Source organism: Rousettus aegyptiacus, unplaced genomic scaffold (genome assembly GCF_014176215.1).
Source record: "Rousettus aegyptiacus isolate mRouAeg1 unplaced genomic scaffold, mRouAeg1.p scaffold_m13_p_6, whole genome shotgun sequence".
Taxonomy (NCBI): Eukaryota; Metazoa; Chordata; class Mammalia; order Chiroptera; family Pteropodidae; genus Rousettus; species Rousettus aegyptiacus.
Window position 1 is genome coordinate 12,611,767 of NW_023416309.1, and position 14,241 is coordinate 12,626,007.

At 36.4% G+C, this 14,241-nt stretch overlaps 1 protein-coding gene across 5 annotated transcripts in view; it reads right to left on the minus strand.

Annotated features, from left to right (window-relative positions):
- The window catches only part of KAT6B (lysine acetyltransferase 6B), a 167,759-nt gene that overhangs the window by 52,332 nt on the left and 101,186 nt on the right, over positions 1–14,241 (minus strand). For all 5 annotated transcript variants that reach the window (XM_036223578.1, XM_036223577.1, XM_016160245.2 and 2 more), the window contains exon 4: positions 8,054–8,162. In XM_036223578.1, coding sequence (XP_036079471.1) covers positions 8,054–8,162 — 109 coding nt within the window. The remainder of the gene's footprint in view (positions 1–8,053; positions 8,163–14,241) is intronic.

Below are 14,241 nucleotides of genomic sequence, written 5' to 3' on the forward strand. Positions count from 1 at the left end.
ACTGTTGCCATCCTGCCCGGGAGTCCCTAAATTTAAATTCTAGAAGAGCAGAAACAGTGAATTTAAGTTAAGAGGTTGTAAGATCCAGGTCAAATGGAATATGCCAAGAAGCATACCCTCAGCAGGTTTCCCCCATTTTTATGAGTGTTCAGCTTTTCCACACTGTTTTAGACGCACTTTTCATCAAGCAGCTCTCACTTCACACAGGAAAACTGGAGACCCCGAGGGGCAATGTCATTCAAGGAAGTCAGCCAGGCTACACTGAATAATAGATTCCTCCAAAAGGTCTGGGGAGTGTGAGTCTAGATTCTTTGGACGGCAATTCACTTTAAAATCTGATGGTCTTTTATCGCATAAACCTGAGATCTCCAAACTTGATTTTATTTTTCTAAATCTGCTCTTAAAATAGTAAGAACATTAGTAAATCCCATGTGAAAGAACTTATAACCAAGCTGCAAAAGAAACCTGAGGGGTAATAAAAAAAAGCAGATTCTGCAATTTCAAAACTGTTTTATAATTTCCTGACTTTGGCAGGCTCATTGTTTAAATATGTATTTTGGGTTGCTGCCAAAAAGGTCCTCCTCCCTAAAGCTTAACAGGTGCTTCATAAAATTCCACCCACCAGGAGATTTGGCTTTTTGAAGTAAAAACATTCAAAATCAATCATCAATATCGTTAATAAAAGCACACTATTCCTGAGTTTAAAAAAGGAAAAGAAAAAAACCCCTAAACATCTGTATTTAAGATGTTAAGCAAATAAAATGTGGTCACAGGAGTACGACCCCAGGCGGGAGAGACACCCAGGCAGATGCGTTTAACCTGTGCCATCATTCTTTCACAAGGGCTCCTCTCATTCAAATAAATGTGAGGGAAAAGTTTAAATATATAAAAATGGTATCAATCACCTCTGTCTGCTCAGAAACAGCAAACAAAGACAGCTTGCTTGTCAACTTTAAGAAGTATACTCTGAGGGAGGGGGGAGGTCTACTTTGATCAGGGTCCCTCCACCCCCTTACATAGTGAGGGGGGTAAAAACTCAAGTTTTAAAGAACAGCAATTTAAATTCCACCCTTAAAATGGGTCCCATCAGCTTAAAAGTATAGCATTCACTTCTCTTTTTCCCCCTTTTTATTACTTCCTGTAAGTCATACATCACTAGCACATATGACCTCAATTTCATGCACTAAATTTTTCTCTACATTAAAATCTGCTTTTGTTTTTTGTAGCTTAACATTCAGTAACTATGGTAATTCACATCATTTTATAGCTTGCTATTCTCACAGATATCCTATGGAAAATACTTTTTGATAATTACATTTTTGAAAATTAATGGATTTCAGCCACTGTCAATCAAGAGCAAGGAATAGTCTTCCTCTAATTGCTTTCGCTCACTTTAAGCAATATTAGATCTTAACTGCTACCATTTAAGCTACCCTATCAAATACTAAAACCTTCAGCCTGCTTTTCCTTCAGGCAGCAATCTTACCTTTGTTTAGCGCAGGAGAACTGACTACAGCTCCCCCTTCCAGCTCTAAATGTCTGAGTTAGTAAAGGATGCTGAGGGATGAAGAAACATTTCTATTTTTATTTTCTCATGGCCAACTTGAAAATAACACAAAAGACTGTAACTGAGTCCTGATATATACTACTACATAGTCTATAGTAATTAGATAAAGGACAATGCTATTGATAATGTAATCCCTTACTCCCATTTAGCCATTCCTCTCAACAATTTCCTCTAAAATCTGGGTTCTGTCCGTTGACACAATTCATGATGGTTTGCCTTTCTAGAGTTTAGTTTACTTTTGTGGTTTGCAATTTGCCAGATTTGAGATCATAATATAACATATTCACTCACTCATTCTTACTACAAACACATATTAAGCACTAGTAGCTTATAACAGTTTTATCTAGCAAAGCCAAAGGAATACTGTTTAAACAAGTACCAGTGAGACCACAAACCAGTAGAAATGACTTTTGGAGGAATTATTGTGGGAGGAAAAACCATGGGCCAAGTAGTAGACAGACTAATGCCCCCCAAAGATGTCTGTGCCATAATCCCTTTAACTTGTAAATACATTAGCTGACATGGCAAAAGGGATGCAGACATGACTAAGGATACAGGCCTCAAGACAGGGAGATTATCTTGGATTACCTGGGTAGGCCCAATCTAATCGCAAGTACTTAAAAGCAGAGAATTTTTTCCAGCTGGGTTAATAAGATGAGAAGAATGAAGGAAAGGTTTAAAGCAGGAGAAGGACTACACAAAACTCTGCTAAACTTTGAAGATAAAAGAAGGGGAGTGGGGGCACAAACCGGGGAATATGGGTGGCCTCTAGAAGCAGGGAATGCCATTCACGTAGCAAGAAAATGGAGATCTCAGTCCTACGAACATAAGGAACTAAATTTTGTCAACAACTCTGTAGTTATTTGTCACAGCAGCAATGGAAAACTTAAAACAAACAAACAACCAAACAACTCTGTGCTAATTTGCCACAGCATTAATAAAACTTAGATACTGGGTCATTCAAACTGCTTATCTGACCAACCACGAGTCCATCTGAGACAGTGAGGGAAAGGAAGAACATTTCAGATTATATAGTCTAGCAGAAAAGACAGACATTAAATAAGAATTAAGATTGACACATGATGATGGGGTAGCTCAGAGCTATGGAAGCATCTAGCAAATTGTTAGAGGACAGTCTTTCTAAAGAAGAGACAAAAAAGGTCAAGTGGGATTAGATGGGACAGAGAAGGGGCGGGGCGGGAGACGCTAGAATGTGCAGAGGGAGAAGAGAACATGGTACATTCACGGAGAGGAGAGGCTCAATATAAGTAGTGTACATAATACGAAGGGGATGGTGATGTGGAATACAGTTAAAAGCTCAATCCAGAGGAGTGCTGCAGGCTATATTAAATAATTTGGAGTTTTTCCTAAAGGTAACTGGTAGTCACTAAAAAATTCTGTGATCAGATTTACAATTAAAAAAATAACTTAGGCTGCAGTATAAAATATGGATGAGAGAAAAGAAGGTCAAGATTAGATTTAGGTTATTATAGTAGCAGATCTGAGTGGGTTTGGCAGAGGTGTATGAATATATTGAGGGTATAGGGTATATATTAGGACGAAGAATCAGTGCATTTGGGGTGATTCCTTGGTGTCAGAGAAAACAGAGGATTGCTCCAAATTTCCAGCTGTGGAAGTAAATGAGTAGCTGGTGGTGTGCCATTTGCTGAAATGGGAAATCCCTGAGGAGAAGCAAGATGTTGTTTGTTTGCCGAGATTTCTGATGTTATTGTTGTTTTTGGGTAGCGGGAGCAGTGTAAGGTTGATAAGCTGCTTTGGATATTAATTCTGAGGAGCCTATGAGGTGTCCAAGTGGAGAAGTTCTGGAAGCACTTAAATCTAAGGATCTCGAGCTCAGGAGAAGCTAGGAAGCAAAGTAAAGACACAGAGCCAAGGACAGAAGTCTGAAGAAACACTGTGGAGATGGAGAGAGGCTAAGGAACCAACGAAGATGTGGAGGGAAGTGATAGAAAGAACACAGAGAGAATATGATATCACAGAAACCAAAGGAAGAGAACATTTCAAGGAAAACAACTCTCCACAGGTCAAACGTGGTTGACAGTAATATCTGGTATGCACTGAAGCTGTCCATTAAAATTTGAAAAAGACTGAAAAGTGACCTTTAGATTTTGCTACATATATACCACTGTTAATCCCAAGAGGCACGATTTTAGTGAAATAACAGGCCAGGAGCAAGGTTTCTGTTTCCTGTTTGTTTCTCCACTTGGATGGTGGACCTCACTTTGGGCTGTGGATGGTAGGGCTCACCTATCCTTCCTCCTCACCATCCCTATCTGTTTCTCTTTGGATTCCAGCTTTAGGTTTCTTTATAGTCAAGGGTCTGTCTCCTTCCTAAACTAATTCAATTTGTGCCTAGTCAGTGTAAAATGGGTGACTCTAATCAACCAATCCCAGGGGGGAGTTTTCTCCCAGTGACATGAGGAAACTAGTGAACTTTTTTATGTGTCTGAATATCTGTATACTGCCCCTGCCAGCTCCCTGTGGGAACAGAGGGCAAACACATTTTGTTCAGGGTTAACACACAAATAAAGACAAACCCAGGAGAGACTTCAGGTCTCCTGAGGACGGCTGATACTTAACCCCATGGCTGTTATTCCCTTTACTGTACAAAGGTGAGTTTTCTTACTCTTCCAGCTATATCACAGCAGCCTTTCTCTGTCTCCAGTTTCAATGAGCTTCCACTTAGAATGATGCTGTAATTTTGAACTGTACACTTATCTTAGATTTGCTAATTTGAAAACACACATGCACACAACTCATCTGTAAGTAAGATTTAACCACCCAGCAATCTGAGCAGCAGACACAAAATTTCATTTGGTATAATATCTAATACTTATGTGAAGCTAATTAAAGATAATTTGGTCTTAATGAGGCACAGAGAATATAGCAGTGTTAATTTTGAAGTAGACTGATCCATGAAAGTCAAGTAAAATCACTTCCTAGTCCCAACATTTCCACAGTCCTGAAGACTATCTGATGATTCCCATATTCCTATCAGCGGTTAGAATAATTCTTCACATTTGTGAAAAGTTTTATAGTTACTGATAATCTTCATATCATTATCTCACTGGATCCTCACTACAGCCCCGTGGAGGCAGGGTATAGACATCACCCTCTGCATTTTACAGATATGGAAAGCTGTAGTTACACAGCCGGCAAGCAGGGAAGAACTGGAACACAACATGTGGGGCTCCATGTACCTCACTCACATTTTTACTACCTGCAAACTTGAATCCTTTTTTCAAAAGAACTTTCAGCAGGCAAAACATAGTTAAAGAAAATACTGCCCCTTTGCAGCACTGAGCCATCTTAAAAATAGAAAAATTTCTAATTGGCTTTACTTTATGATGTAAGCAGAAGGAAACATTTATTACTCATGACTATGAAATCTAAGCAGAGTTTATACATGACATCATTCAAATGGTACTTCAGATAGAGGTGACTGAAAAACAACAGGCACATATGGGAACCACATTTAAGAATGATCCTCCTTATGGGCTGCCATCTATATTTCCTTTTTTTGGTTTTACACTGCTATGGGTATTTTTTTTTTCTACATAAACATCTTACATTAGGAGTTCCTTTGATCATTACAAGGGGTCTCAATCCAATCCTAGAACCAACAGACTCTTGTGAGTGTCAGACAATGGCCATTTCCACAAGGTCAATTAGGGGAATGAACCACTCTGTAATTCCCACTCGAGAAACTGGACTGGACCGTGATGATGGGGCTCTCACCATTATTAGAGGTCACTGTTGAGCCATGCCAGTTTATTTTATTCTTTTTTCCCTATAATTACCAAGGGATCACAACAAAGCTTTATAACTATAACAATGCTCTCTAAGAAGAACTATATTTTAGTTTGATCCTTCCATTTAAAGTCTAGCAAAAAACAAAAGTCCCCTCACCTGATCTACCAGATGAAGTAACTATCTACGATGCATCTCCCTGAACTAGGAACAATGGCGTTTTTTTGTTTTGTTTTATTTTGTTTTGTTTTTACTAATGTAGCTAAATCCAGAATGGCACAGTACAAGTAAGGGAAAATTAAGTGAACTTCAACACATGAGCTGGATCCCATTACAGAGTCCAGAGAAGCACTCTGAGCCATCCTCTATTCCTAACAAAGGGACATGATGACCCCAGGGCTTGAATTTCTGCCATGACTCATACCTGGACTCCAAAGCCCCTGGCTCTATCTACCTGAAGGGAGGGGAAATAACTGGCTTACAAAATGACTCTGGCTATACAAACTTTCTAGATCTAGACAATATCCTCAATCCATTCTTCTCTATTTGTTAAAAGAGAAAACAGAGTGTTCTTAAAAAGAGAAAACATAACACTATACCTACATACCCTAGAGAAGTAAGAAGCTTTAAGTGACCTCAAAGTATAAAGGAGATTAAACCTCTCCCTTGGCAGGTCTTCAAACTGGGGAAAACGAAGGGAGATTGATTACATCAAAAAATCTAAGATCTGCCTGTTTAGAATTACGCCTTTACACCCTGTGAAGGAGGCCTTGAAGTTATGATCTAGAAGATAATGATCTCAAATTCCTTATCAACTCAAGTAAGCGTATCACCAGAGGTAAGGAAATATATGAAGGGAACTTTTCTTCCCACACTTAAATGCGTCCTTAATCTGTCTAGGTACCCAGACAAATATATACTCATGAAATAAAACAGTAGAGAGTGTTTTTAAAGCACCACCTTAAAAATCACAAAAGGTAGACCCTGGACAAGTGAACGCCACTGAATTGATCAGGCAGTTAAACAAAAGAATAATTCATTCAGAATGAGCCTTGTGAGAAAACCCAGAAGATAACTAGAGTCAGAACTGATGAGTGAGGCACTACCTCACCAGGATAAAACAGGGAGATTGTAGGGTTGAAATTTATTAAACTGAACATACGGATAATGTTTCCATGCCCTTTTGTCACTATCCATGATACCATGGGCAGGTAAAATAATTTTAATAGATCTGTAAAGCCCATCAACAAGACTGTCAGAATGCATTTCTCAAGCAGAGTTTGCAGTGTCTTATTTCCAGGGCTCTTCCCTCTTAGTCAGGTCCCGAAGCTGTGGAACCACACAGAGCCCATCGAGTTCAACCTTCATAAGAGGAAGAAGAATCATTACACAACAACGTCACGCCTCAGTGTGAAACATTTCCTCTATCCAACTATCAAGCAACTGTCAAAGTGGTGATAAGATTTTAACTTACAACATCGAACATGCCAAACAACAATGGCTGGCATTTTTAGTTGTTACAGACCCTGTGCTAGGTTATGTACTTATGTCCTCTCATCTAACTCCAACAAAACCTAAGAAGTAGGTGCTACCATTATCTAATTTTCTCATGAGGAAACTGAGGCTCAGAATGGTTAAGTAACTATCTCAAGATAGAGGAGCTGGGCAATGGCATGCTCTCAAGTTTGCTTAACCATTATATGACAACAACTTCCTCAATGAGAGTACGCTATGGTGTTTTGCAGGTTTGTTGTTGTTTTTAGAGATATTACTTGATCATGAATTCGAATATAGCACTTTGGAGGGGAAAGTTTCAGTAGGCTGGAAAAAAATTTAAAGATTAACACAAAAAGATTAATTTTTAAAAAAATCAATAAATGTCACTCAATCTGTTGATATATGTGCCTGTATGTGTGTGCTACATATGTATATATCTCAGCTAGGCAACCATCATCAGCTTAACAAGAAGGAAGACCAGCTTGTTAAGACAATTCTTTTAATGTAAGCACAATTTGACTTTTAATTTCCATTATAAAACTGGAGGTGTGGCCTTCAAATCTTCTGTTGAGAAAAAAGCAGAAATGACAGCTATCTTGAAAGCATTTCTGGATTTGTAATTTGCCAAACGTCCAGCATCCCTACCCAGCATTCCTTTATTTCAACATCATTTTTTATACTCTTTTCCTATCTTATCCTAGGCAATTTGAATTTCTTTCATGCCTGATCATTTTTTGATTCTATCACTGCAGTTTCCAATATACTGTTCCTTTCTTTCGGAGTCACACAGAGCTGGGCTGTAATACTATATTTTACCAGTAGGTGTCATGACCTGTAACACTTGTATATTCCAACTCAAACATCTCTTAATTGAGACTTCAGGTTATAGAAAACATGTGATTCTAGTTGTATTCAGCTTGAAAACTCAGAATTCCCTACACTGAATTTGCCTGCAATGTAGAATACTCCACGCTGAATTACCAGTATGAAATCAAAGTTAATTATAAATATTAATATATAGTATGATATAAACCTATATCTTTATGTCAGTGCTAATATACTCACACTTTTTTCCCCTTCTACCTGCCTTGAGTATCTAAATTTCAAACCTATGCTATTACCAAATAATTGCTTTAAATAACAAATACAGTTCTGATAAATCGCATGTAGCTGTAACAGGGAGTAGTCACACGTAATGTATAACAAACACCAACTTACCACTGCTGCCACAGTCTGCACAAGAGAGGAGTTCTTCCGGTTTCTTGTCACGATTTGATTCTTTAGTCCCCAAACAGAAGCTACATATTGGAATGGGATCGGCACGGGGCTGTGACAATTAAAATAAAAACATAGTTAGTTTTCCATTTCAAAATTAAAAACAAAATGTTGAAGTCAAGTTTCTTACATACGTCTCTAACGAAGAAAAACTGCTGAATAAGGTATTCAAATAAATATTATCTGTTAATTAAAAAATCTCTTAAATTATTTTATTCTAAAATATTACCTAAATAATGTTTTGAGGTGTAATATATAAGATTCAGAACTAATTTTATTAAACCAATAAAATCTAAGACCTTTATATATTAGATAATCTTCCATAAATGAATACTTAAGGATTCAACTGAAATCTCAATTGTTCCCATAATCTATATGCATATGACATTGATTCGTCTATGTATTCAGGTACTATAGATTATGAATATCATCTAGTCAGGTCAGATTATTCAGCTAAACTTTATCAAATGTTTCAGTACAGGTTACTATATTATTCATGTATTAAGCATTTGACATAAAATATTGGTATGTTTTTAGGTGACATTGTAACAGAGTTAGAACTAAACAAGAACCTTAAAGTTCTGTGGGATCACTTGAGAAGATCAAGGCCTTTCTGGCACCAGAGATCTTCAATAGTAAACCACACCATGACACACAAAGGAGATAAACCTTCAATCTCTGACATTCCCACTAATAAAAGAAATAATAAAACATTTGTCTACCCCCCTTGCACCCTTTAATTCTCACTAAGGAAATTGCTTTGAACAATGTATAAATCTGCATACATTTCGTGTCTCCACTGTTATTTATGACTACCAGCAGTCCCCATATGTATTCCCATCCATATGAATAGCTGTGCCTACAGATCTGGTCACATTTATTTTGAACACCAAAACTGTATGAAAACTAAAATTTTACCGCATATTCCAAGCCTTCACACATGTTGTCTGCTAGTCATCTGAATGCAACTATAACATATTTATATTTGAATCCCATGAATCAAAAATTAAGGGCAAGAAACTTAGTATAATCACAAAATTTTAATGCAAATTAAAAACCAGATTTTGCTAGGTTTTTCTAAATATACATCAGCACAGAATAAACAGCATTTGTTCGGCTAACTCTATTTCAGATGCCTAACACATTGCCTGATGTACGGTAGGCACTCAAAATATATTTGCTAAATGAGTAAATGAAAGAAACATAAGCTAGTTATAAAAAAACCCCTCATCTCAAAGATAATATTTCAAATGGTTATAATGATTCCAACAAATGTCTTGGTTTGCTGTGACATGTCATCAAAAAACAATTCATCTATGACCAAGCATTTGTAAAATTGTCCAATATGACTGTTAATTTTATCTTACAATGTAAATACTTGTTATCTTATCCTTATTTTCAGTTTAATTTGTTCATTTAATATGTGCAGGCTTTACTTTCTGAGGTAACTATGCAAATATATTTTTGAGGCCTAAGTTACAAAACAGTATAAAACTGTACTAGAAAAACCAAAAAAGGCAAGCTACGACAAATTGGTCACTGACTCCAGTCACAATTTTTTAAATGCCAGATAATCAGCACTGCATAATTATGGATCCATAGTTATTACTTGCAACTGCTCAACTGCAGTACCTTGGGAACACTTTTGTTCCTTTAAATAGCAATTAAAAGAACAATCTGGTTTTAAAATGACAACATTCCCCTGATAGATTCTAGCTAAAACCCAGTCCTTGTACTAATGAGATTCCTGCTTTCATTTGATAAAACAATGCTCAAGCCATTGCTGCCATTCTAGCTGTGATAAATAATTTACAAAATGTCACATATCATTCATTCAATGAAACAAATCCAAATCTGTGATCCCATTTTTCTTTCCCAGATGAATTTTTAGCTGTAAGAAAGGCATGGCCATCAGCCAGCATTCATGCTCATTTTTCGTTTTTAACTAAAGGTAACACAAAGGACAAAGGTTGCTAGTAGTTCATGGCCAGAAAGACTAATGTCTCACACTCTGCTCAATAATAGAAAGCATAGATGCTATCACTTCACGCTACATTCAAGTGAACCCCACCACGTTGATGAATGCTCACACCCATTTATTTTAGGGATAACTATCTCACAATACTCTATAAAACCACTGCATTATACAGAAATGTCCGCCCTACTGAATTATTGATAATTCAAAGCACTTTTTGCTAACCTCAGTATAGCCGAGTCTAATTAACTTTAAAAAATCGTCACTTGTACAAAATGAAATTTTTACAGTAATGCATGTAAATAGGTCACGGAATTATTATGATTCACTATTCTCAATCAGACTACATATAAACTGTTTCAAAAATAATCCCTGGTAATAGATTAAAATGGATTGCAGTCAGAAAGAGGTCTGAATAAATGGCAACTCAGTTTTACACGAGTCTACTACAGACAAATCATATTTAAGAGGTGGAAAAAAATTCTTAATTCATGTCACAAAGTCACCTAACCTGTTGATCACATTTTCTTATCAACATGCTTGAATATTTCAAGCTAATCCTGAGAATTAACGCCCATGGATTTAAACTCTGCAAACTGCTTAGGAAGCAGCTCTCATTACCCATGAAACGGTCCTGGGGTGCTGCTAGGTTACAAGCCACTGATACATTATCTCAGTTAATCATCTGAATAATCTTGCCATGAATATATATATATTATTATGCCCATTTTAGGCAGGAAATTGAGGATCTGAGAAGTTAGATAATTTTTCTAAAGTTGCAGAGGTTCAACTATGAAGCTGGGATTGAAACTCAAGTCTAAAGCCCATTCCTTACCTGCACTGCCCCTCTCTTCATCTCTCCTCTCTCAGGAAAACAAGTATTTAAAAATTATCTTTCCTTCAGCGGCAATAACTCTTTACTAATGTTCTCATAATCTATTCCATCCAATTTCTCCCATTATCAATGGCACATGTTTTTAAAACTATTTAAAAAGTAACCACTAATATGCTATAGATTATTAATTACAGTGAAGAAAAGGTATTTTTTTAATGGAGAAATCTGGTAGATGCCTCCTTAACTCAGTGATCACACCTGTCACCAATATGGGACAAACTGACATGATGTACCTCATGAGTATTACACTGAAGGACTCAGCACTACCTATGCTGTATTCTTGATGGAAACATTTATGCTGAAATTAATCATAAGGAAACAATGAGGTAAATTCAGATTTAGGGACATTCTGTAAAGCTAGCCTGGACTCCTCAAAAAATGTCAATGTTATGTAAGACTCAAAGAAGGACAGAAGCAATTTAGGCAACTGAAGTAGCATGAAAACTAAATACAATTTGTGATCCTTGCTTGGATTTTGAATTTAAAAAAGACATAAAAACTCTCAGCTATAAAAGACATTATTTGGATGATTATGGAAATATAAACTAATTAGCAGATAATATAGAAGCTAGATATATCATAAATTTCTTGAGTCAATGTAATTGTGATTATACAGGAGAATGTCCTTGTTCTTAGGAGTTATGTGCAAAAAATATTTTGGAACAAATGCCATGATGTCTATAACTTAAGCTTAACTGATAAAGGAAGGGGGAAACCTATGTCTATTTGTATGTGTGTGTGCAGACAGGGAAAGAGAAAGCAAATGTGGCAAAACATTAACTTGGTGAATCTATGTAAAGGGTACTTGGGTATCTTTATTAAATCATTCTTTCCATTTTTCTGCATGTTTGCAATTTTCCAAACAAAAAGTTGAGGGGGAAAGAAAATAGTACTTCCTTCACTCAAAAAAAAAAAAAAAAAAGAAAGAAAGAAAGAAAGAAAAGGAAAAAAAGAAAAGAACTAAAATGAATTATTGTATAGATATCAAGTATTTATAAAATAAAATAACAATCCAATCACCGACTCACAAGAAATACAGAGGACGGAGGAAGGTGTCAATCTGTATAGCAGAGGGATGCATGTACCAAAACTTAGGGGGACAAATGACCCAGTTTCATCAACAAATAAATTTAAAGGGAGACAGGGTGAGTGAGGAAGACTTATCAGCCCATCATAATGTATGGTCCCTATCTTGATCATGATACAAATAAACTATAAAACAAAATTGCATTACCTACTAAAGGAACTGGGGCTAGTTAGCCCTAAAGGGGCTGTTAGGAGGGGACAAGCTAAGTGTCTTCACTTAGGGAAAAGGGTCAGATATATTTTCCGTGGCTCCAGAGTACAAAACTTAAACCAACAGGGGTTATTTAGAGTTAAACTTTCCAACAGAGCTATTCAGCAATAGAACAGACTTTTTTCCTTGCTTCCTTTATATATTTATTTCATTTTTAAAATCGTGGCCAAATATACATAACACAAAATTTACCATCTTAACCATTTTTAAGTACACAGTTTAGTAGTATTAAGTATATTCACATTATTGTTCAACAATCATCACCATCCATCTCTAGTACTTTTTCATCCTCCCAAATGTCCCCATTAAGCACTATCTCCCCATTTCCGCTCCCCTCTACCCCAGTCCCAGGCTCATGTAAGTGGAATCACATAGTCTTCATGGAATGGATTGTCCTTGAAGCAGCTGGAGGCCCTAGTAATCAGAAGAGACCGTGGAGAGGCTGAATGGTCCCATCAGAATGGTGAGGATGCCACAGCAGACAAAGGAGCCTCGCACAAGTTGGGGATCTGAGATCTTTCAAAGCTCCTTTCCAGATCAACTATTTTAATGGTTCCATGGCTGGATAATTTCTAAGGCCCTCCCTAGCTCAGGTATAATTTTTCTATTGATTCTATTATACTTAAAAAGACATTTCAAGAGTTTTCAGGACCCTTGACCTCATAATAAAATAACCTTTTCTGAAGAAACATTCTTTAAATCCAAAATGATGCATTTTTAAGAAGTTTTATATTTGCTTATGATTGCTTTTGTTTCTGCCTTGAAGGAAACCACATGTCTGTTAGTCTTGTTAGTCTAAGTAACTGGACAAAAATAAATGAAAGCTCATGAACTAGATCAGAATCAGGGATATCCAGGCTCATATTCTCCATTCTCTTTCTTCAAATGACACACAAAAAAGAGGTTTTGTCTCCATTCACATTGAGCAGGTATATCCCCCTCTTTTTCATATTCCCTGTGGATTCATCTTCGAGTTATCAACAACTTTCTTGAATCTACTTATAAAACATACCATTTCAGTAACTGTTAAAAATAATTCAGCATTTTTCATTCATCAGTTCATACTTGTATAATGAAAAGTCCTAGATTTAAATTTTGTACTCTGAGCCTCGGGTTTCCTCATTTGTAAAAGGGCACAATAATGTCCATGATGTCTAGCTTCAGGGTCAAGAAAGTTCAAGTGTGAGTGAGTGTTTGAAGTACTTTATACAAGCCCTATTCATTGTTAGGATTATTGCAAAATTCGCTTTGGCTGTAAAAATAAAAACAGCCAACCAACTACAAGTTCTTAATAAATATCAGCACAAATGAATTGTTCTGAAGTTTAAAATTATTCTATAAAAGACTGATTCTGTGAACCCCCATGATAAATATTAATCTTACAGGTTTTTTTTGAAAAAATGAATTAATTAGGGAGTACTGAAACAAGGTAGAAAAATGCCTCAATGAGAATTCAAGAGGACTGTAACTGGCTTAATAAAAAGAATGCTCAATGTAAAACAAAAAGATGTCAGAATGAAAAGCACAAATATGAAATCATAAATGAATAATACCATAGAGTGAACAAAGAAGAATATAAATCTTTTACACCAAGTATCAAACAGTTCATCTTTGGAAAGTGTTCTCTACATTTTAGCTCAGAAAACTTAATTCAATAACTCCAAAACAAATTAATAAAAGGGCTGTTTTAAGACTCTTCTGTATGTCTCTCTTTAATTTATACGCCTTTATCATTTTGTACTGAAATTTGAAGTTTAAGGAATGTTTTGCCTATTTATCGAAATGCTTTTCTCAAGTGTCTCACTTGTGTCAAACACAAATCCTCTAAGACAGGCCTGGTGGCTCAGTGCGTCTTCATTTTCCAGGTAAGTTATTTAAACGCCTCCACAGGGTCACAAAGCTATTAAGTCAGAGGGACCCCAGTCAGGTGACTCCAAGCTCTTTGCTCTTTCACTTTTCTCATG